Source organism: Bacillus rossius, chromosome 12 (assembly GCF_032445375.1).
Source record: "Bacillus rossius redtenbacheri isolate Brsri chromosome 12, Brsri_v3, whole genome shotgun sequence".
Classification (NCBI taxonomy): Eukaryota; Metazoa; Arthropoda; class Insecta; order Phasmatodea; family Bacillidae; genus Bacillus; species Bacillus rossius.
The window spans coordinates 27,186,265-27,203,448 of NC_086339.1; the positions used below are offsets into that span (position 1 = coordinate 27,186,265).

Here is a 17,184-nt window from a genome sequence, read left to right on the forward strand (position 1 = left end):
TCAGGAACGTAACCCCGACGTAAACCGAGGACTTACTGTATTTGATAAATTATAATAAGAGATGTCCTTTCAGAAAGTTCATCTCTTAGTATTAAATGGCTTATATTATACTCTTTTTTTTTAATGAGAGGTTCAACTAATATGCAATTATAAATGAAGTAGACAGATAAATTCATTAACTGTACCACAACATGAATTTTAATATTCATATGTGTAGGCCCACAAAAATACCAAACACAATTTAAAAAAAAGATTAATTTTAAAAAGTACTTACACATTTCAAAAAAGTAATGGTAAAGCTGTTATTTTGCAAGTTTAAAATAGAGAAGATAACATGGTTAAAGATATAAAATATTTTTAGAATGTACAGTATTTATGACATTTCAAAATGCTGATAACAAATCTATTCACAGGACCCTTACTAGGCAGGCCCCTTAAGATACTTTATCCTGAACTGTTAGATACCTTATCCTGAACTGTTATTACATGTTAATCACCTCGTATGGATTTATAGTGCTTTAAAGTGAGAAATCTGCTAAATAAATGCCCATTTTAATTACGTTTTTACTGTACACCAACTGATGAACACTACCAATTTTTTTAAAGTGAATTAAGCATGTGAATTTTTTTTTTTTGTGATTTTAAATTAGGATGACACTACAAAACTGAAATAAAATTTTATTTCTAAGCATTTGTGTGCATTATTACTTATTTTTCAAATATTTAGAATGAAAATATTAAGTTTTTAATAAGTTGCATTAAAAATTCTACTTTGTAAAAAAAAAACAGAAGTTAATTTTTCCAGTTCATATTAATGTGCAATTATAAATTGAAAAGAGGCATTAAAAAAAAATTGCAAGTTAGCAAAACGTTGCCGTAAACTAAAGTTTCGAGGCTTTGAGCAATTAAAATGTTAATTTTGGAACTTAATCGAGACTATCGTGACCCGTCCTTCGTTCCCATTACTTTTTTTTTTTTTTTTACTGTTGCGATTTTGGCATAACCTGTGGTCACCCCACCCAGCAAACTTTCCCCGAAAATCACTATCCGAGCTAAGAGTACATTTTCACAAACAGGTAGCAGACGTGCGAGGCGCGAAGGGAAACTCACGCAGGGCCTGGTAGATGGTGGTCTCGCCGCCTTCCATGCCGTTGCTGACGGCCTGCACGGAAATGGAGTAGTTCCGGCCGGGCAGGAGCAGCTCCAGCGTCTTGTGGGTCTCGTGCACGAAGATCACGTTGCTGTCCCCGTTGTCGTCACTCGAGGTCTGGACCTCGTGGTAAAATATCTGGAAATAAAGAGCAGCAGGTGCCTCTAGATACACAGTCTTCAGGGGCGTAGGAACCGGGGGGAGACGGGGGGGGACATGTCCCCCTGAACTTTTCGGGTGGAGAGGGGACCGTCCCCCCCCCCCCCCCCAACTTTCTAGACCGTGATATTTTTATTTTATAATATTATTCTGCCCAACTTTATTTGTAATTTCTTCACTCATCAAATATTATCTTAAGGAAACAATAATAATTTCAACATCGATGTATCCATTGGTTAGATTAAAAAAAACTGCTTAAAAAGCGCTATTTTGCACTTTTAAAATCAAAATTTTCCGGTGGAGGACCCCCGGACCCCCCCGTCTTAGTAAGAGGGGAATGGGTTTACATGGCATCAAAATCATTATTTGTCCCCCCCCAACTTTATGAACACAGCTACGCCAATTACAATCTTACTATATACAATGACACGAAGAACTAAAATCTTACAGGTACAGAAAAAGGCTTTACTTAAATCGGGCACATTTGGTACCACGGCCGTGCCAGATTAGCTATTCTGCCATACTATCGAATTTTATCACAGTTCTGACTGCAATACCCAAAGATAAATTTTCACACAGAACAATGATACGTAAAATAAATAGTTAAAATAAGCAGCACTAAGGCAAGGAATAAAACACATATGAGCATTACCGTTTAAACCTAGCGGTCCAAGTCTACAAAGCCCGAAACGAGACAAAAAATTCAAACGCCGCACATCGATCCGTGCAGAAATACAGAATATGCTGAATAAGAAAGTGCAGACTGTTATTACATTCCTGCTTATAAAATATTCCTGTTCAATACATAAGTACCTTCATTTCATCCTTGTATACCAAATTTTTAAATGTTATCATGTTTTCACTGAAACAACTTTGGAATTGTTAGGTACTGCCTCACCCAAAACATTGGATTATTACATTTTCATGCATTTAATTGCATTGCATTAATATTTTGGATTTAGGATGATACCTACACATATTTTATCACATTAACTTTGCATATGTTTTGATGCAAATATTGTTGCAAAATGCATGCTCCATGCTAAATGCTTTTTTTTTAAGTCTGGCAAATATTCATATCTGAATATTTTTGCTCAACTAAATGCCCTGGAGACAGTTTCCTCATTGAACCTCGACCATAGGTACTTTTAACACACCCCAAAAGATAACATTACAAAACTCAAATGAGTCAATCACAGGCCACCCGGCCGGAAGATGAAATGTGGCAGTAGTCTACGGACGACAAATTATTTGTGTACAAATGTGTGGAGTTCATATCCTGGTTCAGGATATAATAAAGATTTTGCACGGCTCTAATTTTGGCCACTAACTATTAGATTATTTTTAGTTTCTACACAAGAGTGATTCACATAACCAAACTTATATAGTTACATTTCCGACACCATTTGTTATGAATCAGGAATTAGCAAAACCCAAAAAATTAAACAAGGAGAAAGATTCACTCACTTGGTGGTCAAACTGTTTTACAGTGTGCATAATATTTTGAATTTCTCATCATAAAGATGTTTCTATCCCTTTGCTTTATTTACCTCAGTTCTCTGTCCTACATTATCCTCCAAAAACGGTGCCTTTCCGCCCTCATCACCAACTGGCTTACGTAAGCCAAGAAATGCAAAACAGTATATTATTTTTTTGTTTTATTAAATTTCATTTGTATGCATCCCTTTATGATAAAATATTTGTGGTTTTTATACAACTAAATATGATATTTTAAAATAACGTAAATTCTCTCTGACCTCAAATCCAAATAAAATACACACTTAGCAGAATTTATTCTTAATGGTTTTGAAAGGGCTCGCAAAAATAAATGCTATAAAATACAGGAAAATTAAACATCAGGGTAATTTTTATCATATTGGAAATACATAGCAGCTCAACATAAAAGTATAGTTAATGGCAAAAAAATGTAAAAATCCAAATAAAAAGCGCTATACTTTATTCACAACTTTGTACCTTTCAAAAAAAACTTTCCGTTTATAAAACTGATTTTTGATATAAAAATTTTAAATGTACACTATTTATTTTTGTGATAATTTCTTTTTTTGAGTAAAATTGAACAGTATATACAAAGAAAAATACCTTGTAGCTATCCTGAAGGCTAGTGACATTTGGCTTCCACGATATTGTTATCATTCCTGTGTTTTCATTAGTTTTTGCACGAAGGTCGTACACTGGAAGAGGTTCTGAAATTTTGAACACACATGTCAGTACATGATATAAATAATAATAATTAATAATTAATATCTATAAAAAAATTATTTAGACAAACTCAAACAAATTATTTTTATTTTTGATAAAGAAATTACTGGAGCTCTGTGGCTGCACAAGTAGCAACCAGCCTTCCGTTATAGACATCTGAAGGATAGTACCTTTAGTTTAAAATAAATGCTGTATTTAGAAAAAAATACCACAAAATTTCTACTAAGCTGTGGTTATGAAAACATTTTATTTCATACTACAGAGATTACAAAAAAATTATATTAATGTAACACAAAGTTGTAGTGGGACTCACTCTACATTCCCTGACAATCTCAAATCACTACTGCAGCCCTTTCTAAAATAAAATTTAAAAAATGTTTGGTTTCTCAAGGCAGATAACTCCGGTTTTTCCATTCCGCAAAGGAAATAATGATTCAAGCAGATTTTCAACAGAAAGGTCTTCACTCCATTCATTGTTCACAAAACGAGCTGATAACATTTTAAAGACAAGCAGAATAGTCTAAGAGACTGAGTATTTCCTGGGAAAATATGACTATACTTGTTACTCTCAGACACTGCCATTGATGTTTCACATTGCTAGGGACAAGACTGTACGGTGGATTGCGATAAAAAGGAAATAACATTGAAAAGCATGTCAAAATACATCATAATACCGAAATGTGAGTTAATACACTATGTAGCACCAAAATGCATGTTATATCATGGAATAAAAAAAGCATTTAACCAAAACTTAATTCAAATAAAAAAAAAATGAATCTTTTAATGTTTGAAATTACAGGAATGTTGTTATTTCCGGACAAAAAATTGCGCCAAAGTGCAAGGATCAGAAAAATTAATTTAATTTGTTTTATCCTGCATCTCTTACTGAATCCCTTTTAAACCACAAATGCTCATTAATTTATTTTTATTGTTCTGAATGTATCGGTTTTAGACATGTTTATGGCAAATTATTTTATTGTAAAAGTGCAGCATGTAAATTTTACCACTATTCTAGCAGAGTAAGAATTACAAAACAGCTTTTCTACAAATAAAAACAATAACACAGAAATCCTCTGTTTTTAAAACGAAATCGGACTAAAAATAAAACCATAAAATCTTGCCTATACACATTGCTTCTTTTGTGCATGACTGCAGGAGTTTACATTAATTTCATTTTGTTTGCTTTTAAATATTTCCTTTTGTTGGTGGGGATGATAGTTTCGATAGATTTTTTTAGGGATTGGTGTGAGGGAGGGAGTATATATATATTCCCCTAATTTCCCTCCTTCCCCCCATTTTGCTCTCTTTCCAAGATGCCAATGCATGACTGCAATTATTGGTAAGAGGTGCATTTTTGCATTTGACAGGGGCCAACAAGAATATGATTGCTGCGTCCCTGAACAGAATATATCTATAAATAACTGGTCAACCAATTTAAGGACTTTGTCAAAATCTTTTATTATTTTTTTATATTACTGTATCTTGGATCAATTTTTCTTTGACTTCTGTTAAATGTGACAAAAAAAAATGTTACTGTATGTTAAAATTTGATTAGAAAATTTTTCAATATTTGTGAATATTGTAATGTTTGATTCAAAATTTGTTTTGAATTGGGGGGTGGGGGGGGGGGGGGGGGGGGGACAGTATTCGCAGAAGCCTAACCCCTACCAACAAAAGCAAACAGCGGGCATAGTGGTTCAAAAAATCCCTTTCTCCCTTGAAAAAAAAAAATGATGGCGTCTCCAACTGCAAGTACACCGAAGATGCTCACTGAGGGTGACGTTCCCCGTGGCGGGCCAACTGCCGACTTTGCCCGACACCGTCTTCACCACGAGCTGGTAGGTGCGGCCGGGCTCCAGGTTGTCCTTGAACTCGTACACGGTGGGCTCCTCGCGGTTCAAGGTCACCGGAGTGGCCCTGCGGGTGCTCAGCAGCAGCTGGTACTTGTCGAATTCACTGCAGATGGGGGGGAAAGGGGGGGGGGGGGCAGATTAGCAGATTGAAACATTATCATCTCACGCCAAAAACATTTACGTTAAAACCCAGGACTAGCTGGCACGCGCACACACATGCATACACACCCCCTTCCCCCCCCCGCCACTATACACACACACACGCACACACGGTGAAGTCCTGCTAACCCAAACTCCGCTAATCTGAATGAGTTTATCATGAAAATGAATTTAGAAAAATTTGAATTGATTCGTATTTGAACAAATATTATTTTTGATGTCTCGACCAAATTATTGACACGATAGATGATTTTGTGCTTTAATTAAAAGTGAACAACTGCCAGGCCTTTACTCACCACCACGGCTCGCCACCCACATGAGAAAAAAAAATCCTTTCGTTTCCATTACCAGACACCCAGGAACAGAAAGTATGCAAGTGGTTGGAAACTTACCTATATCGGCTATTAGCCCTTTCATCTAAAATAAGCAGTAGTCAAATGAAACTTAAACATTCATCTGACAAGAAAAAAGTATACATTATGTGTATGGATAAGAATACATATATGGCTAATTGAGATAAAACTGAAATACTGAACAACATATCAAAACACTGCGTAACAATGAAATGCAAGTTAATACACCATGTAGCACCAAATTGCAAGTTATATCATTGAATAAAGTAGCATTTAATTAAAACTTAATTTAAATAAAAAAAAGGTAAATTTTTAGTGTTTGAAATTCTAAGAATGTCTTTATTTCTGGATAAAAAAAACTGTACCAATGTGCACGGATAAGAAAAATTAATTTAATTCGTTTGATTGTGCATCTCTTGATTGAATCAAATTTAAACCATAAATGCTAGATAATTCATCTTTATTGTCACGTAACGTATCTGCTCAAGACCAATTTATTAGAAATTATTTCACTCTAAAAAAAACGCAGTATATAAATTTTTTCCACTATTTTGGTGAAGTGCGTATTAAAAAACAGCTTTTATAAAAATTACAAACTATAGCAACAAAACCCTCTCATTTTAAAAACAAAATTTGACTTAAAAATTAAACCGTAAAATCTTTCTCTAATTATGCATCAAGTAGTTATGGGTCGAATTCAGACACGTCGCGCTGACCTGGTCCCGTCAGGCGGCTCCCAGCGGGCCAGCACGGAGTGCGGTGTTATCGACTGCTTGTCGAACGTGACGTTGCGAGGACGTAACGGCACGGTGCGGTACTGGGCCGTCGTGGGGGCGGACACCTCGTCCTCGCTGACAGTCTGCACCGAGATGTTGTATGCACGTCCTGCAGGGGAGAGGGAGAAAAAAAAAACAAGCAACTTACGAACTGTACTCGTCAACATTTACGTTCAGTACAGGAGCGCAACAAACTAAATTTCCAAGGAGGGGGGGGGGGGGGGGAGCAATATACCTTTTTATAAAGAATCATTGATCCCCCCCCCCCCCTATTGAAGCGGGGGGTCCAGGGGTCCTCCCCCGGGGAAAATTTGTATTTCAAGGTGGAAAATGGTGCTATTTAAGCAGTTTTATCATCTAAAAATTGATTACACAGCACTTTCTTTGCCCCCGTTTGCCCCCACTTCAAGGTTTCAGTGGGGGGGGGGGGGAAATACCCTTCCCCTCCCCCTGTTGTTGCACCCCTGGATTCAGATCAAAAACCTAATAAATGTAGTTTAAATAATGTAAATCAAGTTATAAAATACTAGCAGAACATAAATATACCTTATTGGAAGTCCTACAACTCAGGAATCACTACAATGTAGTTTTATACTAAGATTTTACAAAATTAACAATATTTTTCACAATGTCTCTCATTTAAAATGTTAAAAATTGAGTTATTAATTCACTCATGAATAACTTTTGCTATGAGCTAAAACTTATTTTGTTAAAAAATGAGTCCATGTCGAAAGGCAAGATAGCAGACACCTGATGTGTCAAAAGAAAATATCAAAAAGAGCTTCAACAGATTCGCTTGGTCGAAGCTTCGCACAGGCCTAAAAATTATGTTAAATATCACAATGATTTTTTTGGATAAATGAAACTGAATTAAGTGCGAATGCTTCGAGCAGCAGCGGTCTCACCTGGAACGAGTCCTTTGAAGGCTGCCTGAGCAGGCCCCGGCGGCTCTCCCTCTTTCTCCACAAACAACGCACTTTCCAGGGCGTCCGGCGGGTCGATGGAAACCTGCAACGTTAACGTAACGTAGACAAGCATTCTCCAACCAGTCCATTCCACTTCAAAACACACGAAAGCACCGGGAAAATCATTTCATACAGTCTGTCTCAAAGTAAATTTGTCTCATATTGAAAATTCTCAAATACAATTTCCCCACCGTCACTTCAAACCATCACACAATGTTTGTTTGAAAAACATCTGCTGACAGAACAACAGTGGCAGAAGGATACGTAGATCACTGATAAATGTCAAATTCCAGACAAGTTAGCTAGTTGTATGAAACATTCCTCTGATGAAAAAAAGTAATTTTCAAACTAACACTTTGTTAAGAAAAATTGGTTATTTGCTTTAAGTTTATAGTCATACAACAAACAGCTATTGTCAAATGTTTATTCTGCATCTGGTGCAAAATAATTTTGCGCTGATTTTTGTTTGTTGAGAAATAATAATTACGAGACCTATCAAATATTTTTTATTTAATTTTAGATCCAAGGTTTTTGATTGGGGGTGGCTGGTTGATAAGGCCGGGGAGATCATGACCACTCCCATAGGAAAGTCACTGGTATGCATAACCTCAGCTCTGACACCTTGCCAGGGGCGGGCATAATACTTCTACTTTTAAAGTAGTAAGTAATAAATTTTTAAATCATGAGTTGACATAAAAGTTAGTTCACTCGATGCAACATACTATAATATGTATGTAATTGTAAAAATATTAATAAATTGGCCTGAATATATGTCAGCTCACATTCAGGAACATAGTTCATGGTGGCAGAGCCAGGGGGTCCAGGGACCCCCCTGGAATTAAGAAGCCCCTCACGAGGGGACCCGCTTGCACTTGCGAAATCGTGACTGTGAAACGGGGTTGATATATGCAAATATCAAAGTCAAAACTATGTTTTATGGAAAACGTTTAGAATATTTTAAAGTTTTCTCCTTATTTCATGCATATAGAACATACAACTATACAGCAAACAACATACAAGCACCCTATCCAGGGATGACTTGAGTTGGTTAAAATCCACACTTCAAAACTCTCGCGCTGCATGACAGCCCTCCCCCCTTCCCTACGAATCCTACAGACTTGCATCCCTGCTTCCATATGTTGAATCATAACCTCAAAAAGTGAAATTTAAAATAAACAAAACTGAAAAAAAAACTTTACATTAGTTACATCTCATAAGTAAGCACTACTGTGAGCAAAACAATAATAGCAGAACTGAAATTTTAAATTGTTATACAGTTTCAACAAGTTCGAGTGTTACGTTTTTACTAAAAATTTTGAGAAAAAATTACGTACTGATTTTTATTCAGGCCAATACAGTACATAAAATTCAGCTTGGTCCTTAAACTAAAAATATATATAATATTTAGATTAAAAGTATTGTAATCTCACTTGACCAGCGAGGTAATTCATTCATCCACAGGCTACTCACCTTGTACAGCGAGTACACCCCTGTGGGGTACGGAGGTTGCCACAGCACTAGGAGGGTGGTTTCATTGCGAAACCACACAATGAACTTCCCAGGGGTGTTGGGTTCTGGAAAACACAAAATTCATCATTATGAAAAAAGAAGAAAAAAAAGACAAAACACACTGTTCTCAAAATCTACCCATTTAATCGCAACACAAGCTACTGATTCTGATTTATGAGAGTGAAATGTTAAGTTCAGAAAGATTGTATCATTTAAGAGGCCTGTCTATTTTAGTTGGTGGGTTAGGATGATGATGAGTGCGATGCTTGCTGGTGCTTCTAGCACGGTATCGCCTCTACATGCAAGGCTCTGAACTGACATGTAGTCTTCTCGTCTTGTACAGGGAAACTATGATCTTTGAGCGGCAAACGTAAAATTACATAGCGTAGAAATTATGATTGAGATGTAATTAAGTTCATTGAGTGCTTTCAAGAATTTGTACCAGGAGTTTCGTGCCTAAAAACTATTCTGAAAACAGGCAATTTGTTCTTCTAAAAATAGGTTTAAAAACTAAATACAGAAACAGAACTACTAATCTGCCCTCTGCGTACATATTCTTAAAATGCCTTTCGTAAACAGAAGCCACTCTTGATACCTTGAACAGTTTTCAAAACTATCTATGCTCCAGAGACATAATACAAAAATGAAAGTGCAAAGCTGTGATATTGTCGTTGTGGCACGATGTCAACCATGTTGCATAGTTTTGGTTGCAGCGCCAACGTAGGTGTAAGGGTTCTGTATTTGAATCCTGAGTAAGATGTGGCTATGTCGAGCATGATAACTGTAAGACTAGATTAATCTTAACTTGCGGAAGTTATTAAACTTTTTTTTTTTTTAAACGTCCATTACATTATACAGAAGTGAAAAATAAAACTAATTCGAACCTCACTTGAACAGACGGAATTTACAAAAAAAAAGAGGATTTACTCATTTTATAATTTAAAAACCTAAGTCTACATATACAGGAGTATTAAAACTAAAATTAAGCTGTATAGTAAGATTTAAAATAAAAAAATAAAAAAACACACACACATTGATTTACAAATTTACCCATCTAAAATTTGTATAACATGCATTTTAAGGAAAATTCAGTTTAATCCGGACTTACGGTGATTCAAGCAATGTTTGGTGCCATCCCTACTGTACGTATTTAATAAAACAGAAACATTTTTAAATCAGGTGTAAACTAAGAACCAGCTCACTCGTGGTGAAGTTGCGCGAGATGTACGCCACGCTCTCCTTGCTGTCGTAGACGGTGAACAGTTGCACCTGGTAGGGGGCCCCTGGCGTGAGGTTCTGCAGCACGTAGTGGAAGGTGTTGCGGTCCAGAGACACGACCGTGGCGTTGGCATTCGGCTCCAGCAAACTCAGCACCTGGCAAAGAAATACAACACACATCTGGCACGACAGCACATGAGGCGGTCAGAAGCCGAAGGGTATAAGTAGAGACCTGAAAAATTTGCGGGTTTATTTCGTGTTTTGCTAAAATTCAAATAATTATACCTTAGTGCCGCTTCTGTCATTGGTTCACTGTTAATCTGGAGGACTGAGGGCCAATTAGAGACCCTCACTCATAGAAGTGTCGAATCACAGACCACCCAGTCGAGACGTCTCACAAGTCAGCAGCCAATGAACAGTTGACATTTGCCTGAGTGTCTAGAGGATATTGGAGTCTATCCCGACTGTCATTGAACCCGCGAATTTTTCCGGTCTCTAGGTATAAGTGAATATAGAATATTTAAGAGGCTTCCAAGCTTGTTTTTCAAAAATAAATAAATAAATAAAAATCATGTTAAGTACTTAAAGAAAACTTGCTACACAGCAGCAGAAATCTTACAGTACACATTTTTCCCTTTGGGAAAAAAAAAACAATTTTCTTCTGCTTACAAAGAGTTTCATATTAACACTCAACTATAACATAAATCTATGATCTGTTGATTCTAACGGCCTTACATATCGACCAACAAATTATTCACATTTGTACTCGATACGGAAAAAAAAAATAAGGTGTTCAAGTACAGCATACGTATTGTGAGCCTGAGAACTACAATAGAACACTTTGTTTCATATTATACTTTACGTGTTGTAGAATTAATCATCTTGGCTAAATCCTTTCTCCGCCAACTTAACCACATGTCGTTCAGACATAGACAGTAGCATGTCATTTTCTGGTGACACCCAGGCCCTTACATATCTGGCATGCATTACAACTATGAATATATCCTTACTAAAAACACCATTATAGCAACAGTAAAAACAGATCAGATACGTGTTACATTTGTCGAATTATTGCAAAGCAATCAAGATCATATTATTTTACTTTAAACTAACACTAAAAAAATATAATAACCTTATACAATGTCATATTTCAAAAAAATATTAAAACAGTAATGTTTTAACTTTATCAAATAAACTGAAATTAAGATAGTTTTCCAAATGCCTACGGAAAAACTGAAAAGTTTTTCACTCAGTTTATTTTAATTCAATATTGTATTTACTTTGCTGAAGCAATTACACAAAAAAGGACTTACCTTCAAACTGAAGTTTGAGTATGAACCTAAAGCTGGCGGGCTCCATGACACCTGAGCGGTCTTGCCACTTCGGACGGTCACAGATAAGTTGGACGGGGGATCAGGAGCTGAGGAAGAAAACAGAAAAGTCAAAATATCACGCCCACTTTAAATAAATACATTTAAATAATTCTGCATGTAATATCAACTCTAATAAAACTTATATGAAAAAAAAAATGAATGGTGTTATCAGCCAGCACTGGTGGGGTGAGAAATCTGTGTGTGTATGTGTATATATAATAAAAAAAAATTTTGGAACTGCTGTACACATAATTTGGTCTTTTCCCTTTATTAAAAAATTATAACAAAAAATTACATTTTTGGAGGCCCCAGAACTATGGCAATGTTGTCAGAACTGAAATGTTATGTCTAAAAATAGGCTTGGTCTCAAAACACCATGTTGATTTTTTTTGTTTCATCTTTTCATTTATTTAAGGGGCTATTCTATTTCTAAAAATTTATTTTGGCATCTGATGGTTTACCACAAATATTTTCTACAGATATTTACCATTGCGGGTGTAAAAAGGCTATTTTTAAGGTGGTGTTTTAAAGAGTATATTTGTTTTCTTTCTCTGGGCCTGGGTATTAAAAAATTAATTTTGAACCGATCATTTACTATTAATAATTATACAGGTATTATGATTAATCAAATTGTTTTTAATTAATTAAATTGAGAGCCATTTTTTTATCATTTAGAGATTTTTTGTTAATATTTCTTTTTAGTTCATAAATTTTGATCATTTTTATTGTTTTATTAAAATATCTTACTGTACCAAATAATATATATTATAATAATAAAGTATATTATGTCTATAATAATTCATCTTATAGGAGCAATTTATGGAATTAGATAATACAGTGGAGTCCCAATAATACAAAATGATTGGGACCAGGCTATTTTTATGTTAAAAATTTTTTAGAATTAAGCAAAATCATTTTTAAAATAAACTTAAATTGTATTATAACGTGTGATAACTCAGTTAATTTTATAAGGTCTGTTTAAACATAACCAAATCTCGGGACAAAATGGGTAATAAGCGAGCGGAATGCCTAGTACAGTAGTTTAAATTGTTCTTCTAACTATAGATCACTGTGCCCAACAGGTGGAGAAAGAGGTACAACTGACCTTAGTTCTTTTTGACTTTCAATTTCGTATTGCCAAAGTTCGGACTATCGGGACTCAAAAATACTAAGATTTTTAATTATAACCATTAGTATGACATACTAATGTCATGAATTAAAATGTACACTGGGGTCGCTCTGACATCCCAACCCAGCCAAACCGTTAAGGATTGGATACCGACGGTCTTTTTTTCCGCCGCAAGCATTGACTCTTTGTATTTGTATTATTTGTTTATTATTGCTGTGATCATTCTATCGTTACACGGTCTCATTTTTTGTAGGTTTGTGTTTATCTTTGTATCGTTGCAAGGGCGCGTCGCCAGCCGATGCCCTGGGAGGGGGGGGGGGGGGGGGCAAGTTGTGGGAAAAGTAGGCCTATGTTTTTTTTTTTTTGCATTTGGCTACATTATTTTATATCTCTAAGGCTCTTGGGGGGGGGGGGGGCAACTGCCCCCATAATCCCCCCCCCCCCCTGGCGCAGCCCTTGTAGCGCTGCATTTGTTCTGTTCCGTTTTGGTCGCTGCCGAATATGGGGCTCACTCACCTCACGTGTGTCGGCCAATTGCAGATGTGTCTACCTGCTGGGGATCCCACGGAGGAGAGGGTACACATGCTTGCAGAGACTTTTATTTGTCCTCGTGTGTTCATGTGACACAATCACCGCTTTAGCCCTCGGCTTTAGGTGAGCAAGTGACAAATTAAAAAAAATAATGGGGTGTGGCTGTGTCACGGACACGACCGTGTGTTGTAAGTGAATACGTGTACGTAACAGGTAATATTTTATATACAAAATATAAAATACTCTATTTTATGTTTGAACACTAAGAAGTCGCGTATAGGCAGGCGTTATATATTTTTGATTATTTGTTTTTATTTTAACACCATAAATATTCTCTGTAACTATTTTACACTAATGTTTTATATGCGCAATCGATAGATTTTGACGAGAGTTGACGATTGAAACTTAAAGGAACGTCGTAGCTTCTCCGAGTCTATACTAAATGGAAATCTTGAAATGCAGCAAAATGACCTCAAAATGGCTGCGCTTCCCCCTCCACCGCGCGGGATGCATCACAGTCCTCACTTAGCGTAACTAATTATTTGATCTTTTAGCTATCCAGTGGTGTAATTAAATTTTAGATGGATATGATAGATATGTAGCTGCAACACCAAACTGTATCCCCCTCCCACTATGGAACAAGCGCGGCTCCAGAGGAAGGGAGCAGGGGGCGATAGCCCCTTCCGAGCCCAAATTTTACTTCTTATTTCTTTGTAGGGAAAATTAATGTTAACTTAAATACTTTCGTTAATGTGCTAAACTCTTTTATTTCAATCATAATTTTTACGAAAAATACTAAATTTCAGTATTTGAGACCATATATTTTGTGAATATCCCAAGGGCAATGTCATGATTACTAACTGCATCCTCCTGTGTGTGAGAGCCCTGCACGAGAGGTCTTCCTGGAGCCGCCATTGCTATGGAAGCAATTTTAAAGACATATTCATAGGGGCAAGCATTTATCGCGAATAAATCAGAACGCCTGTTAAGACTTCAACATGGTATATCCGCACCAACGGTTTCTTTCTCGTGATCGGCGGCCGTCAGCGACAGAAGTCGTTGCCACATTTGGCCGAGCCACTCAAGAACGCGTTCGCTTCCGCACTGAATATAGCTGTGATTGGTGGTTTAACAATCGACATTGTGCCTGAAAGAAACTCTTCCAATCATGACACACAAACGATGCTACGTTGTTTTTAACTTTCAGCTAGTCTCAGAAATCTTTTCGCGAAATATGCATGCCCCCAGGGCAGCAACTAGAGTCTCTGGCACCCGGGGCATGAATGGATTCATGCCCCCCCCCCAATTCACTCTTTTTGCACATACCACACCAATAAAGCGGGGGGTCCGGGGGCCCTCCCACGGAAAAATGGTGCTATTTAAGTATTTTCCATACCTACATGTATCAGTTTCTGTGCTACTGTAACTTCCATAAAGTAGTCCGTATAATCACTAGACTTGTTCCATTAAATATGTTGAGACGTTATATTGTAAATCAGATAAGACATTCCTGGCATGCAAGTTAAAAAAAAAAAAAAAAAAAAAAAAACTTTTTACCAGTTACCAGTTGTAGTATAGGAATTACAATGCAAGCGATTTCGGCGCCGCCCCCCACAGCTTTGCGCCCCGGGGGCGTGTGCCCCGCTTGCTCCCCCCCCCCCCCCTAGTTGAGGCCCTGGCTGGCACTGACCGGTGGTGATGGCGGCCGTCCACGTGAGCAGCCAGCTGCTGAGGCTGGAGTTGGAGTAGTAGAGCCAGAACTGGTAGCGCGTGCCGGGCAGCCCCTGCGAGAACTGGATCCTCTCGTCGGAGATGTCGCGCGCGTCGAAGGTGGTGTTGGGCGCCGGGTGGCCGCGCCTCGGCGTGTAGTCCAGGCGGTACAGGCTGCCCTCCTGGCTCAGGTTGCCGTTCCGCGGGATCTTGATCACGATGTCCTCTCCGCCGCACAGCTGCAAGCCCCGCCCGCCAACCTCATTCTCCCTCCCCCTCTCCCTCTGACACAACACTCGCCCTTACACGCCGCGGTTATTTATTTTTTAAAATTTTATTTTCCTAACCTAACTAAAAAACTAAGTGTGTTTGGGAGGGGTCCGGGTTAGGGAGGGACCTAAGTGCGTCTCAGGCCGAAGCCTATCACGCCTTAGTCATGCTGGGATTAGCCATGCAGGGAGAGGGTCACATGCATCGTGTGCTAGGAGGGGATTGGCCAGCCATGGCAGCGATTGTTGCCATGACTAACTCCCCTCACTCTTATCTCTAGTCTAAGCTACTAGTTAAGTTGGGCCCAGGTAAAACCTGCATAGACACAGGGAAAACCCTGGGCACTTTCATGCGGGATGCAAGTTTGCATGCATTAGTGTAGGAAAGTACAGGAGACAGAGGATGGTCTGGATGAAGAGTTGGCCAGAGTAGAAAGAGTCTACCATGCGGGGGTTGGGCACTTGGGCCACGGTTATGTTACACCTTTGAATATATATACTGTATAGAAGTCGCCAGCCCAGGTTAAAATTTCTAATACGGTTTTGAGGTAGTTGGTTAATTCACCGCCGCAATCGCCACCATCTCTAGGGCATCGACTTGTGGTGGTCCCTAGCGGACAAGTGTCGAACTCTTCAAACACCCCTTCCCCCTCCCGTTCAAGGACGTTAAGCTGCAGTGAATGATTGATGAGGTGTGCGGAGGTATGACAGCAGGCGACAGCGCTGCGCTCTCTAACGTGTAAATAACAACTAAGACGATACAGGGCGTCACGGCAGCGCACTGCAGCGGTGAAGTTCCCAAGCTGCTCATCATACGCTCCTGAAAAACGTAGAGTAAATCCTATCCACTCGCGACTTCTATACGGTATATATATTCAAAGGTTACACTTAGGGATGCAAACGATACATTGATGTTTTCAAAACATCGATGTATCGTTCATGAAACATCGATGTTAGCATCGATGTTTTCAAGAGCGATACATCGCCGATGCATCGACGAAAAAGTCCAAAAACATCGACATCGTTCATCATTAAAATTACCCTAGTTTTTTTTAATAATATTTTGGCTATCATTCCATGAATATTTATTGAATGTATAAAAAAAACATTACAATACGACATTTAGTTTTTAAGATACAATTTTTTTAACTGTCTATACTTACTATAAAAACCTACATTTTTAAGTAGGTATCAAAAATGTTGTAAATACTGAACTATTTGGTTGATTTCAGTATCAATTTTTTTCCAATACTTTAAGATGTGTAAAATCATTTGCAAAAAATAAATACCGCTAAAAAATGTGTTTATATAATAAATTTATTTTAAATTTTGAAAAATATAGGGAAAAAGCAGCGAGACTTTATGGACAATTTCATAGCTTGTTGTACATACAAGCTTTTGATTGGTACCGATACGATCTCGCTAGCTCTATCGAGAAAATTAATGTTACATTTTAAACCTGCACATACACTTCATGCTGTCTCCCTATTTTTTTTTTCAATTACTTTTAATAAATGTTTTTGTTCTGCATGAGACACGACTGTAAATGGGTTGTGGATATTGTGGTTAGGAACCTGTAGTAAGTATAGTTTTTGGCTAAATACTATAATTTAAATCATTTTGGCATGTTTTTCCTGATATTTAAAAACATCGGTTAAAACATCGATGTATCGGTTGTCAGAACGATGTTTTTTGACATCGATGCTTTTCGTTTGAACATCGATGTTCGTGATATCGATGTTTTTAAGAGCGATGTTGCATCCCTAGTTACACTTCTTTGGACACGTTATAAAAAAAATATGAGTGAATT

The 17,184-nt window shown here is 37.5% G+C and overlaps 1 protein-coding gene across 2 annotated transcripts in view; it reads right to left on the reverse strand.

Moving 5' to 3' along the window:
- The window catches only part of LOC134537754 (tyrosine-protein phosphatase 10D), a 139,645-nt gene that overhangs the window by 41,024 nt on the left and 81,437 nt on the right, over positions 1-17,184 (reverse strand). For both annotated transcript variants that reach the window (XM_063378525.1, XM_063378524.1), the window contains exons 2-10: positions 15,086-15,344; positions 11,676-11,782; positions 10,347-10,518; positions 9,106-9,209; positions 7,576-7,678; positions 6,611-6,779; positions 5,301-5,485; positions 3,410-3,513; positions 1,111-1,288 (exon numbers count right to left, since the gene is read on the reverse strand). In XM_063378525.1, the coding sequence (XP_063234595.1) occupies positions 1,111-1,288; positions 3,410-3,513; positions 5,301-5,485; positions 6,611-6,779; positions 7,576-7,678; positions 9,106-9,209; positions 10,347-10,518; positions 11,676-11,782; positions 15,086-15,344 (1,381 nt within the window). The remainder of the gene's footprint in view (positions 1-1,110; positions 1,289-3,409; positions 3,514-5,300; positions 5,486-6,610; positions 6,780-7,575; positions 7,679-9,105; positions 9,210-10,346; positions 10,519-11,675; positions 11,783-15,085; positions 15,345-17,184) is intronic.